The sequence below is a fragment of the Empidonax traillii genome, unplaced genomic scaffold (genome assembly GCF_003031625.1).
Source record: "Empidonax traillii isolate 1590-97213 ecotype Southwest subspecies unplaced genomic scaffold, ASM303162v1 scaffold541:size654180, whole genome shotgun sequence".
NCBI classification, from domain to species: domain Eukaryota; kingdom Metazoa; phylum Chordata; class Aves; order Passeriformes; family Tyrannidae; genus Empidonax; species Empidonax traillii.
Window position 1 is genome coordinate 400,044 of NW_020955734.1, and position 13,174 is coordinate 413,217.

The following is a 13,174-nucleotide window of genomic DNA, read 5'->3' on the forward strand; positions in this document are numbered from 1 at the left end:
TCAGCTCACCCGACTTCACTGACCACTCGTGCCACAAGATTCCTGTGCCCCCACAAACCAAACCCAGGGCTTTTTGTTTCCAGCTCTGCGTCTCGTGCAAGTAATTGCCACTTTTTCCAGCCTGCTCCTGGGACAAGGCCTTTCCATAGCTGTTCCTGCAAAGTATAGCACAGGAAGCCCTTACCTGCACATAAAATTCCAAGCAATGTTGGCTTTTCCAGGTGTTTTTTTTCGGTTTCCCTTCAAAGCTGTGACCTTTATTAAATCAGAGCCAGGCTGTGCTGCTGCAGCCCAGATGCTTTGCTTGATTTGTCCTATTCCAGGGCAGTTTTTCAGCACCGTCAAGAACTGAAGTGTGAACAAACAGGAGAAGACCCTGTTTCCCATCAGAACTGTTTCACCCTTCTGACCCGTTCTGGTTCACCACTTCCCACCGAGAACTTGGGTCAGAAGCTCAGAGTTACTCTGGCAACACGCAGGGCGTGGCAAAATTCTGGCCTTTTTCTTGGGAGCAGGAGCTGTTTCCCAGCTTCAGGTGAGACCTGAAGTGGGTTTGAGGACACCCTGAAGGAGGGGTACAGCCCTCAGTGCCAACATGCTGGGAACAATCTGCTGAAATCAAGGCAAGAGGTGCTTCCCAACCTGCTGCCTGCTCTGCCAGACCCAAGCCACGTGTGTAGCTTTAAGGCAGGAGCTCCTTGACCCACCTTCCTTTTGTTTGTTGGATTCAGCTGGGAAGATGTGAGGACATCTGTGCTAAAATCCAGGCTTTCAGGGAGATCCCTCCTCTCTGAGCAGCACAGGTGAGAGCACACCCTTTTGCATCTCCCCACAGCCCCTGTTCTGATGGAAACCCCAAACCCCTGCCTTGGGAATTTCCTTCAAACCTCTGGTTCAGCACAGGAGGCGTCAGGTTTAGTCTCTCTTAAAAGACTGACTTCCACAGCCCACGTTTGAGAGGGGCAGCTGCTCTGGGAAGCAGGAATCTGACCAGGCAATTCCGTGAAATGTAAGAATGAAGCCTGACTTAGAGAGGAAAAATCATTAAATCTGAGCCTTGCTTTCACCTGCTTCAGTGAAAGGGCTTGTGGCTGCACTTTAAATAGGTCCCCAGTTGATCTCTACTCTCCTTTTAGAGTGGGAGGGTCTGATTACAGGGAAGGGAAAGCTGTAAAATTAGTGTTGGGCTGTTGTGCAGTCACTTGGTGCTCGGGGACAGTGGGGTGTTCACTGAGGCTCTGCAGACTTTGCTGCCACGATGTCCCGGGGGAGAATTCCAGGTAGGTCTGAAAGCAGCGAGCCAAGGAGCCTGGGGGCAGGCTCTTAGCCCACAGCCTTGGAGATTTGGAGGGTCCACAGGACCCTTGAGGCATCTTTTTTCCTTGGATAGGGATATTTTTAATAGTTTAAAGGAATAGTTTAAATCTTGCTCTGCTTGTATTGAAGAAAAACGTTGCCTGTCGTGCAGTGTGACGTGTCCTGTAATGACAACGCTGAATTCCCTGTGGAAGTGGGTCAGAGGGATTTCAGGAGTCCCTGGTCAGCTTGGCAGAGCTCAGGTGTGGGAAGCTGGATTGCTGAGGGCATGGGGAGCACAGGCTGGGCAGCAGGAGTGGGGCCAGCCAGGCTCTGCAGAGCGGTGCAGAGGGACATGTGATGTGTGGCTGCAGAGCCCTGAGTGGTGTCAGCACCAAGCTGCTCTGATAAGAGCCAGTTTGGAATGGCAGGGCTGTGGTGTGACCGACAGCGTCCCAGGGTGTGAGCCTGGTGCTAAAACCTGGCCCTGCGCCACCAGTGGGAGGCTGTAAACCATCCTGGGTGTAATTCTCATCCACTAAAGGGATGAAAGGTCAGGGGAGGCATTTCTGGGGTGCTTCGTTTGGAATTAGAAGGTGAGGAGTGTGTGTTCCCCAGTGAGTGACGTTGGAGCTGCAGCCTGAACTGCTGGCTCAGATGGAAATGGCAGGAGCTGCACCCTCAAAATGTTGCTGCCACCCTGTCTGAGCAGGAGTGAGGATCTGTGGAAGTGCAGTGCCTCAGCTGTCTGCTCCTGTTAGGGAACAAGTGGAGATGTGACCGCAGGGGGATGGAACTCGGCGGCTCTGAAATGACCATCCATCCTGATCTCCACAAAGGAGGGCGAGTCATGGGCAAAAAATAGCCAAGCCTGGTTGCTCTGAGTCACTGAAGTATCTGCTTGCTTGGCCAGCAGGAGAAGGTTGTACTGCCCTCCTTCTGGTCCTGCTGCATCCCTGCACCTGGACACGGGTGTAGGGAGAGACCTCCCAGGACAGCCCCATCTTCCCACGTCACTGGGTACCTGCCAGTCTCTTGCAGTGTTGGCTGAGGCGATCTGGGGTCTGGCAAATGTTTCATCTTAGAGGCCCTGGCACAGGTTGCCCAGAGAAACTGTGGCTGCCCCATCCCTGGAAGTGTCCAAAGCCAGGTTGGACAGGGCTTGGAGCAACCTGGGATATTCCCTGCCCACACCAGGGGGTGGAACAAGATGAGCTTTGAGGTCTCTTCCAACCCAAACCATTCTGTGCTTCTGTGATTCTTTTTAAAGTGGAAGGATTTGGCTAAACTTGTACTTTGCTAATCCCTTTTTAATGACTGATGGGATGATAAGGCAAAAAGGCTCAGCTTTTGAAGGGCTGGTCACAACAGCTTTTATTCTGTCTCTGTTTTATCTCAAACAGCAGAAGACAAACGTGAGTATTGCTGGGTTTCTCTATGCTCTGCTGTGTTACTGCCTGGACATGATCACTGGAACAGCTGTTACATGATCATGGTGATCTTTCAGCAGCCGCAGAAACGCTCTTTCCTGGCAGTGCCAGCTGTGCCCTGGAATGGTCCCAGCTTTTTGGCCCTTTGATACAGGAAACTGCAACTTGTTCAGTGTTTTCCTGGCACCCCTGAGTGCTGGTGAGAACCCTCTGGCTGTTCTGCTTTGGCCCTCACGTGCTGGCCACGCCCTGTGTGGCCTGTCGATGGTGAGGTCCATCCTTCAGCATCGATCCTTTGCCAAGCTTTGTGCTGAGCTGCCAACTGCTGGCAAAGCCTGCTGTGTTACTGTTCCTGTGCTGCCGTGCGAACCTGGGCTTCTGGCAGACGTTTCACGGGGTTTTGTTGGCAGTGGAAGGGTTTTTAAGCACCCTTCTCCTCCTTCTTAAAGCCCCAGCCAGCCCTGTGTGAGTGGTGACCTTGGCAGTGCACGTGGTGGGTGAGGGGGATCCAGCTCCAGCTGGGGCTCTCCAGCTGCACTGGGATGGTTGGAGCTGAGTGCTTGGGCTGCTGGCTCTGCCCCCTCCATCCATACACCTCTGTCTTCCTCCTGACTGGATGCCTTGGGGAGCAAGTGGGTCTTGGACTTCCCAGAGCTGTAAGGGCTCTGCCAATCCTCCCCTCTCCCCGCCAGTGCATGCTCCCATAATTGCCCTTCCCAAGGATTTGCTTCTTCTTGCACCACTCTTGATGCCTTCCCTGCTGTGCTGGGGGTATCAAGGTACGTCTCCAGCCCACCAGGCGCGTCCCAGCCTCGTGGCAATTTTGGGAGGTCGCTCGGAGTCGTTCAGGGAGTGTGGGGGCCACAGGGAAGCGGCAGCTGAGCCCTGAGCTGCCTGCAAGGGCCATCTGCCTGTTCCCCTGGCTGGGAACCCGCTGCCTGTGGGAGCCTCAGCTCTGCTCCTCCTCTTCCTCCTCACAGAGATGGACGAGTCCATGCGCTCCTTCGCGGAGAAGATCTTCGCCTCCGAGGTGAAAGATGAGGAGGTCAAGGGAGAAACGTCTCCCTTCGACGTGGAGGAGATCTGCCCCATCTCCCGGGACGAAATGAGGGTGCACATGATGCTGCAGGAGAGCAGTGTCACCGTGGAGAAGAGGTGAGCAACGGCCAGGGATCCCTGGGGGAGGAGAGGAACACGGTGTGCACAGCCTCGGCCGGAGCAGGGGGGATGTAAATCAAACCCCTCGGGAATGGGAACAGCTCATCGCACCTGTGGGATAAATCCCTGCTAATCCCAAGGCATCTGTCAGGTAGCCAGGGTTTCCTCTCCAAGTGTGCCCACTGTTGGACAGAAAGGCACCCTGCTCCCTGGGTGTCAGCACGGCAATGGCCTCAGAGCTGGTGGAGAGGGACAATTGGAGACCTTTCTCTGGAAAGATGAGAATTCCCAAGTCTGTGGCTGCTTTGTGATCTGCTCTGCTCTTGGCAGCGGCTGTTTCAGGTGCTCAGAGAGCACCAGGGAGCTGATTTGTGTTGTGCACAGTTAGGACATGGCTGTGGGAAGTGCCCCTGCCCCTGCCCCTGCGTGGGACCACGGAATGGGGCTGTTTGCCTGAGGTTTTCCTCCCTGGCAGGAAGAAGCACCAGCTCCGCCTGAAGACAGTTGCGTTGGCCCTGCCACTGGTTAAGAAGTCTGTAAGCAGCCTGTCCGGCATTGACGAGGTCATCTCCACCTTCCCCGAGTACCAGGCAGTGCCTGACTTCCAGAGGGTCCAGATCAGTGGGGATTATGCCTCTGGGGTAGGTACTTCCATGGCTGTTCCCCTCCCCGTGCTGGCCACCACCTCTGATCCCTGCCTGTCCCTCAGCAGTGCCCAGGGTCTCCCAGATCAGTCTGTGCCTCACAAGCCTCTGGTGGTGCCCTGCTGGGGGATCCCTGGGCGAATCCATGGCTGAATTCCTTTGCAGAGGTCTGTGGGTTGCTCCATGGGATTCTCCAGGGAGGACATGGCACAGAGTCTGTCCAGGATTTGTGCATATCCCACCATCCCAGAATGGCTGAGGGAGATCAGGGTCACCCAGAGCCACTTGACCAGGACTGTTATCACCTCCTATGCTAATCCCTCCTCCTCTTCCTCCTCCCCAGCCTCCTATTACATCTGTGCTGCCCCTGGGACCGTGCTGGTGGATCCAAGCTCAGCTTGGAGCTGCACAGCAGAAGAATAGTTGGGGGAATCTGAAAATCCCTCCTTGTTCAGGCGTGTTCCCCCTGCCATGACTGTCCTAGGGGTGTTTTCCCACCCTGCTCCACTCCTTTGGCCCACTCCTGACGGCCAAAAACACTTGTCAGAGCAGTAAATCAAAAACTGTCCTAGTCACTGGGGTCGGTGTATGATGTTGTTCCTGCTTCAGTTTCAGCTGGGGCTCCAAAAATAGCTTTTAGTGTTTTGCTCCGGCCTGGCTTCCATTTCAGGGCCACTTACAGATTACAGTGAGGAATGTAAGAAGGGGTGGCATTGGAATTCACTGGTTCTGGCACCAGGATCTTCTCTTTGCCATACCTGGGACTCTGCCTATCATCCCTTCCTTGCCCTGCCCCAGCAGAGCAGTGGGAGGGAGGGGATGATTGATGCAATATGATATGATATATGATATATTACATTATATGAGATATGATATGATATTATATGATATGATATATGATATGATATATGATATTATATGATATGATACGATATGACAAGAAAACTGGAGAGGAACCTTTTACAAGAGCATGTAGTGGCAGGGGGTAAACATGTGTAGTAACATGTGGGTTAAAACCAGTTTTTCTCCGTATCATTGCATTTATTGTAACCTTTTTTAGTAAACTGTACCTCTGACTTGTAATCTCTCTTGAGCTGGGTTCATTTCTCCCGCAGGTTCACTTTTAAACCAGCACACCTGGGTTCACCAGGGTGTCTCCTGGACATCTGAGTTCCAGTTGTGTGTTTGCCTTCAGCAACAACCCCCTTGCAGGTGACAGTGGAAGATTTCGAGGTGGTCTGCAGAGGTTTGTACCGTGCCCTGTGCATCCGGGAGAAGAACATGCAGCGCTCCCTGCAGAGGTTCCCCAAGACCCCGTCCCAGTACCTGTGTGCCATCGAGGGCGAGGCCTGGAGGGCGAGTGACACTGGCCCAGGTACACCCAGGATCCTGGAAGGGTTTCCTCTGGGGCCTCAGCACGAGGCAGGGGAGGATTGTGGAAGTGCTCCACGGGGGAGACCTTGCCCAGGTCCCCTCGTGGGTGTCCCTGGCTGGGGGAGCATGGCAGGTTTGGGGGTTGTTGGCTGGCAGCCTGTGCATTCTAGAATTCTCCTTTTGGTCCAGTGTTCAACCCGCCAGTGAAGGAAGGACAGGATCCCTTTGAAACTGGGAGTCTCCCCGAGGACCTGGGATACCACGTGCAGATGAAGGATGGGGTGGTTTATGTCTACGCCGACAAGGCAGCAGCTGAGAGAAACGAGCCCAAGGACCTGCCCTACCCCAGCCTCAAGGACTTTGTGGATGACATGAACTTCCTCTTGGTCCTGATTGCAAAGGGGCCTGTGTAAGTGCACAGCACAACAGGTCCTGCCTCAGTGGGCAGAGGGAGGTCAGGGCAGCCCCCTCCCCTTCCTGGGAGGAGGGAGGAATCCGCTGATGACATACCTGGCTGCCCAGCTGTGCTTGGCCCTTGTCAGCCCTCTTGATTGGGGTCTTGAGCAAAGCCAGCATTCAGGGATTGGAGACAGGGCCTGCAGGTACCCTCCCACCTGCCCAGCCTTCCTTTGAAGGAAGGAGAGCCGGGAGAAGCCCCTGAGGGAAGCAGGGCTGGCCAGCACCTCGGGTGAAAGCTGCAGCCTTGAGCTGAGGGGTGAGAAACCCAACCACTGTTCTGCCCTTTGCTTTCACCAGTAAGACCTACACTCACCGGCGCCTCAAGTTCCTCTTGTCCAAGTTCCAAGTGCATGAAATGCTCAATGAGATGGAGGAGATGAAGGAGCTGAAGAACAATCCGCATCGGGACTTCTACAACTGCCGCAAGGTAAAGGGCAAGGCTTACAGCCCTGGTGACCCTGAGGAGGAGCTGCCTTGGTGCCTTCCCCTCCCTGGGAACTGGATATTACAGTCCAGGTCCTCTGGCATTGTTCCCCACAAGTGAGAATGTGCTGGCTGGGCTGCTCTTGGCCTGTTGTGTTCACACCACTGAGCCCTGCTCCCCACACAGCGTGCTGCCCCGAGGGGTTTGTTGGCATCCCTGGGATGGTACCTGAGCACCCCAGCTCGAAAGCTGGAGATCTGCCCCTCTGGCTTCCCAGGTGGACACGCACATCCACGCTGCAGCCTGCATGAACCAGAAGCATCTGCTGCGCTTCATCAAGAAATCCTACCACGTGGACGCCGACCGCGTGGTCTACAACGCCAAGGGCAAACAGCTCACCCTGAAACAGCTCTTCCAGCAGCTCAATCTGCACCCCTACGACCTGACAGTGGATTCCCTGGATGTCCATGCTGTAAGTGGTAGGGCATTTAGTGTAAAATCACACTTGGGTTGCTCTCATCTCCTCCATAGGCACGGTTTTTCCCTCCCCTGTGCACCCACGACATGTTGTGTGTGTTAATATTTATGGCAGGGTGTCTCAGCTCCTACTTTTCCCATTTTGGGTGGCTTGGATCAGTCCCTGCCCACTGCCACACCTGGGCTCAGCATGTGAGTGCAGGATTTGACCCTGATCTTGCCTCTTCCAGGGCCGACAGACATTCCAGCGCTTCGACAAGTTCAACGACAAGTACAACCCCGTGGGGGCCAGCGAGCTGAGGGATCTCTACCTGAAGACAGAGAACGCCATCAACGGCGAGTACTTCGCCACCATCATCAAGGTGAGGAGAGAGGGAAGGGGAAGAAGTGAAGCTCTGGTGCTGCTGTGGGTCCCTGTGCCACGCTCTGCTCTGCTTCGCAGGAGGTTGGCTCCGACCTGGAGGATGCCAAGTACCAGCACACGGAGCCTCGGCTCTCCATCTACGGGCGGTCAGAGGAGGAGTGGGCCAAGCTGGCCAGGTGGTTCAACACCCACCGGGTCTACTCCCCCAACATGAAGTGGATGATCCAAGTGCCCAGGATTTAGTATGTGCTGTGGGTCTGTGGGGCTGCTGTGCCTTACAGATCCCTCATACCGGGGGGCCTTGTGGGGACAGTGGGCTGTGTCGTCCCACTGGTAGCAGCTAATCCCTGTCTCTGCCCACAGTGATGTGTTCAGGTCTAAGAATTTCCTGCCCAATTTTGGGAAAATGCTGGAAAATATCTTTGTTCCTGTGTTTGAGGCAACTGTCAATCCTCAAGCCCACAAAGAGCTGAGTGTCTTTCTACGCCACGTGAGTGTCACCTGATGATGTTGTCAGGTTTGGTGAGAACTCACAGTCCTGTTTGTGCACAAGAAAAGGGGTGTTGGCTGACATGGAAGATGTCACCAGTGGGCTTGTGGCCCTTCTGCCACATTCTTGGAAGGGGGTGTGTGGCCAGAAGTGAAGGGAGGGCTCAGACTCCCCGAGCTGGCTGCTGTGGGGCTGTGGGAAATCCTCACCTCCTGGGGGAGGTGTCAGCTTTATTCCTGCTTGCTGACAGTGCTTGGGGGGTTGTCAGGAGCGAGGTCTGCAGCCTTGCCTGACCCTGCTCTTGAGGGGGACAGGGGTGTGGGTTCTGGTGAGCTGCAGGGGGGCAGAGCAAGGTGGGGAGCCTTGAGATGCAGCTTTCTTGTTACCTTGCCGAGCAGATCACCGGCTTCGACAGCGTGGATGATGAATCCAAGCACAGTGGACACATGTTCAGCACTAAAAGCCCAAAGCCAGAGCAGTGGACTTCTGCAAAGAACCCATCCTACACCTACTACATCTACTACATGTACGCCAACATCCTGGTGCTGAACAACCTGCGCAGGTGAGGCCCGGGATCTGCCACCATGAGGTGGCACAAGGGGTTGCCTGCTGAGTTATCTCAGCTCTTTATTGATGTGGGAGGAATGGGGGCCACCTTGCTCTGCCCCCAGTGCAGTTTGGAGCTTCGTATCCCAGAGCAATCCCGAAACTCCTCGATAGGAAGCGTGACAGACTGGGGTGAAAATTAGGGATCGCAGAGATGCATCTATTGCGTGTGCAGAGGAGAAAGGAGAACGGGTGATGTGCTCCTAGGCCAAGCTGGATTCATGGGTAGGGGCAGGACTGGGCCTGAAGTCAGATCCAGCCCCCTAACCCTGCTGCCTGCCCTCCTTCCCTGAGCTCAGGCAGCGTGGGATGAACACGTTCCTGTTCCGCCCGCACTGCGGCGAGGCCGGGGCCATCACACACCTGCTTGCAGCCTTCATGACAGCAGATAACATCTCCCACGGCCTCAACCTCAAGAAGGTAAGTGGAGTTAGTCTGCCACGAGCAGCCCAGGTGTGGCAGGGCAGTAGAATGTGTTCCCAGCTGCCTCCCCGAGGCTGACAGTGCCTCTGCATTTCCCTGCCACAGCCTGGCTTCAGGCACACGTTACCTCTGGGGCTCTCCGGGTATGTTGGGGGATATGGCTGAGAAATTTATTAGATTTGGAGTTTTCAGCCTCACAGACCTGCTGTAGGATACAACAGCTGCATTCTGGCATCAAACAGGTTTGAGCTCCTTGGCCTCTCATGCTCACGTGGACTCTGAAGGATTGATTGATGGCTTGCCCATCTCTTTCCTTGCACTCATGAGCTCTCGGTCTTTAAGCTGTGCCAGGGGAGGCTTAGGTTGGATATTAGGAGGAAATTTTTTACAGGGAGACTGATCAGACATTGGAATGGGCTGCCCAGGTATGGTGGAGTCACCGTCCCTGGAGGTTTTTAAGACTGGGTGTGGCATCGGTGCCATGGTCTGGTAACCACGGCGGGGTTGGATCAAGGGTTGGGCTTGATGATCTCAGAGGTCTTTTCTAACCTGATTGATTCTGTGATTCTGTGATTCTCTGCACTGTATTCCCTGCCTGGGGCCTGGCCTGATGTGAGCAGTGACCCCAAAGAGGTTCAAGGTGCAGTAACTCTATCCCTAACCTGGTACCTCTGCTCATCTTTGCAGAGCCCGGTGCTGCAGTATCTGTACTTCCTCGCCCAAATCCCCATTGCCATGTCCCCACTCAGCAACAACAGCCTCTTCCTGGAGTATGCCAAGAATCCATTGCTTGACTTCCACCAGAAAGGGCTCATGGTGTCCCTTTCCACAGATGACCCCATGCAGTTCCACTACACCAAGGTACTGTGTGGGGCTGGGACTCTGGGGCTGGGAGAGTGGGGGTCTCAATTTTTTGGGGGAAATGAGTGGCACCTGCAGGGGGTCTGTCATTTGCTGGGCCATCTGCCCCTCTATCGGGGTGGTTCAGGTTGAATATCAGGAAAAATTTCTTCACTGAAAGAGTGATTAAACATTGGAATGGGCTGCCCGGGGCAGTGGTGGGGTCACCATCCCTGGAACTGTTCAAACAACAAGCAGACGTGGCACTTTGTGATATTTAGTGGGGGTGTTGGTCCAAGGTTGGACTTGATAATGGAGGTCTCCTCCAAACCCAGTGGTTCAGGGGTTCTGTGAGCTCTGGGACAGCCCCTGCAGAGCTGCTGGTCCCTAATCCCACCTTTGCTGCAGGAGCCCCTGATGGAGGAATACGCCATCGCTGCCCAGGTCTTCAAGCTCAGCACCTGTGACATGTGTGAGATCGCCAGGAACAGCGTCCTGCAGTGTGGCCTGTCCCACGAGGTGGGTGCTGCCCACAAAAACTGGGATTTGTTATTAATCGTTATTTGTTTCAGAGCTGCACAACCCTGGGTGCTCGGTGGGATTCCACAAATCCGGCACACCAGCTATCAAAACTTTTTATACGTTTTGGAAGGCGAAGGAATTAGTGTTCATGGGTTACAAGTTAGGTAGTTACAGTATTAATTAGCTTCTATTGGCTAATGACTCACTTCTCACGTTAATTAGTCCCATGCTCAGTCTTCCTTTTTTGGGTTGATGGTCTGCGAGTCAGTGGTCGTGACCTACCCCTGCCAAATCATCTTTTACACAGTGGGAGATGATTTCAGCACATAAATTCTGCATTACCTGCACCCACTATCAGTGGTACATCCTTCTCCCCAAGCTTTAACCTCCCCCACATATAATTTTTTTAACACCTGGACATCACTTCAGAGCTTGTTGCCTGCTGTTTCACGAGATTTGAATCTCCCTTCTTGCTGATTAGGCTTGAACGTACATAAAGATCAAACAACACACCAATGAACATACAATTACTTAGGAAAATTTCACACATTCCACATTTTGTGGTGTCCGTCCTGCTGGGGTGTCCCTGACCACGGTGGTCCCGGGGACCAGCCCCGTCCGTGGGCTCAGGGGTTCTCCCCCAGCCTTTCCGAACAAGGAATTCTGAGCTCGGCTCCGCTGTCTTTTCCCCTGGCAGGAGAAAGTCAAATTCCTGGGCGAAAACTACCGGGAAGAGGGGCCCCAAGGCAACGACATCCGGAAGACGAACGTGGCCCAGATCCGCGTGGCCTATCGCTACGAGACCTGGTGCTACGAGCTCAACCTCATCGCCGAGGGGATGAAGAACGAATAGGCGGGGGTGGGAGGACGGGGCCGGGGCTGTGCCGGACGCTGAGGGCGGCGGGGCGGCCGCGCAGTAAAACCCGGTCTGACAAGCGGCTCCGAGCGCCCTGAGGGGTGGGCGGGGCCAACGGCTGAGTGACGGCCGCGCCAGCCAATGAGAGAAGGCTTCGTGAGCCTCGAGGCGGGGAGAGGGCGGGGTTTCTGCTGAGTGACAGCTGCTCCAGCCAATGGGCGGAGCTCCGGGCGCGTCCTGCGGGAGAGAGACCGGGAGAGGGGGAGCGGTCTCCGTGAGACGGGGCGGGGTCACCACGTGAGTGACGGCCACTCTAGCCAATGAACGACGGCTCCGTGCGCTCGTGGGCGGGGTTATCACATGAGTGACGGGTGCTCCTGCCAATGGGCGGCGGCTCCGTGCGCGGCGGGCGCGCCGTGCGGGAGCGGCGGCGGAGTGGTCCGAGGCCGCGGTGAGACGGGCGGGGGGCGCGGGAGGGAACGGGCGGGGGCTGCGGGCCCTTGGGGGTTCGGGGTTTCCCGCAGTCACTGCCGGGCTCTGGGCTGCCGGCCCCGAGGGGTCCCCGTGTCCCGGCCCGGGGCAGGCGGCGAGCGAGCGGTGCAGCATCTCCACCCTGGGCAGCGGGAGAACGGGCGGGCGGCAGCAGGTGACAGATCCGGCCACATGCTGTCCTGGGGGAGAGCCACCCCCTCGGCCTGGGAAGGGGAGCCCGAGGAGGGGAGGGTTGTCTCGTCCGTACGTGCGGGGAGGGTGCCGGGGGCTTCCATCCAGGTTCCTGCCGGAGGATGGGCTCAGCTTGACACGCGGGAGGTGAACCCCGGGAAACACCTCTGAATGCCAGGAAACGTATTCACCGTGAGGGTGAGCCTGCCCAGGGGTCCTGCAGGGTATTCCCGTCCTTCGGGATATCCAAAAGCCGTCCTGGAGACACCCTTCTGTAGGTGCTCCAACCTGAGTCTCTTCCACCTCAGCCACGCTGTGATTCTGCACTGAGTTTATTTCAGGCAAAGAATGCACTGCTGTGTGATTTTTTGAGGTGGCAGTGGTTATTTGTGCTGTGTTGCACCGAGGTGCTCAGGCCTGAGTGGTTGCAGAGTCCTTGGGCACAGGGTGTGGGCTGGCACGCTGGACCAATCTCCCCTTGCCTCTCCCAGTTCCCTGTTCCCTCTGCTCCAGCTGCCTGTCTGAGAAGGCACTGGACTGACATGAGTGTGGTAGAGCTCAGGCAGTGGTGGGAACAATCCTTTCACAGCCGTGAGTTGTATCAGCAAGCGATGGAAGAAAAGCAGAAGAGCAGGTGCAGGATAAGCAGCCCCTGGAAATGTGTGTTTGGGCAGTGGTGGTGGTGGTTTCTGCTCTGACCTGGAGAGCTGAGTCCTCGTGCTGCCCGTTGCTGCCTGGCAAAATTCTTATCTCAGTCTTCCAGTCTGGATGTGACTCACTCCCTGCAGCCCTGGAACGCGTTATCTGGATGATGCCTGGGAGGTTTTATGGCGTTACCTTGGTCTGCACCCTCTGAACCTCCTGGGGCAGCTGCCTTGGTACTGCTGAGACTTTCCCAAAGGGATGGGTGGTTGTGGGTGGGGTGGCCCATGTAAATAAATCCACGGGGGGCTTTGTGGACCACAGAGGTGGTCGTGGCTTTATGGTGATGTCAGCCGTGGGGGAAGCTGGAATCTCACCTCTGGTTGGTGGCACTAAGGAATGTTTGATTTTTAATTCTGTGCCCACCTTGGGCCTCGGTCCTTGTGTGCAGCTGCAGCATTCCTGGGATGGGAGCCAGCCCGTGGTGTAGGGGCTGAGTCAACTGC

General features: G+C 55.6%; 1 protein-coding gene across 2 annotated transcripts; it reads left to right on the top strand.

The window, feature by feature from the left end:
• The first annotated feature begins 1,133 nt into the window (after nucleotides 1–1,133).
• AMPD1 (adenosine monophosphate deaminase 1) lies at nucleotides 1,134–11,447 on the top strand. 2 transcript variants are annotated; one of them, XM_027897397.1, is made up of 16 exons: nucleotides 1,134–1,280; nucleotides 2,703–2,711; nucleotides 3,707–3,881; nucleotides 4,360–4,525; nucleotides 5,741–5,903; nucleotides 6,092–6,311; nucleotides 6,659–6,788; nucleotides 7,063–7,257; nucleotides 7,493–7,624; nucleotides 7,705–7,868; nucleotides 7,990–8,116; nucleotides 8,515–8,678; nucleotides 9,022–9,142; nucleotides 9,833–10,006; nucleotides 10,394–10,504; nucleotides 11,205–11,360. In XM_027897397.1, exons 1-16 carry the CDS (start codon nucleotides 1,259–1,261, stop codon nucleotides 11,358–11,360), a joined length of 2,229 nt encoding a protein of 742 aa, XP_027753198.1. In that variant the 5' UTR covers nucleotides 1,134–1,258. The 2 variants fall into 2 exon arrangements, with proteins under 2 accessions (XP_027753198.1, XP_027753197.1); XM_027897396.1 differs by having other exon boundaries at nucleotides 1,135–1,280; nucleotides 2,700–2,711; nucleotides 11,205–11,447.
• The last annotated feature ends 1,727 nt before the right edge of the window (nucleotides 11,448–13,174 follow it).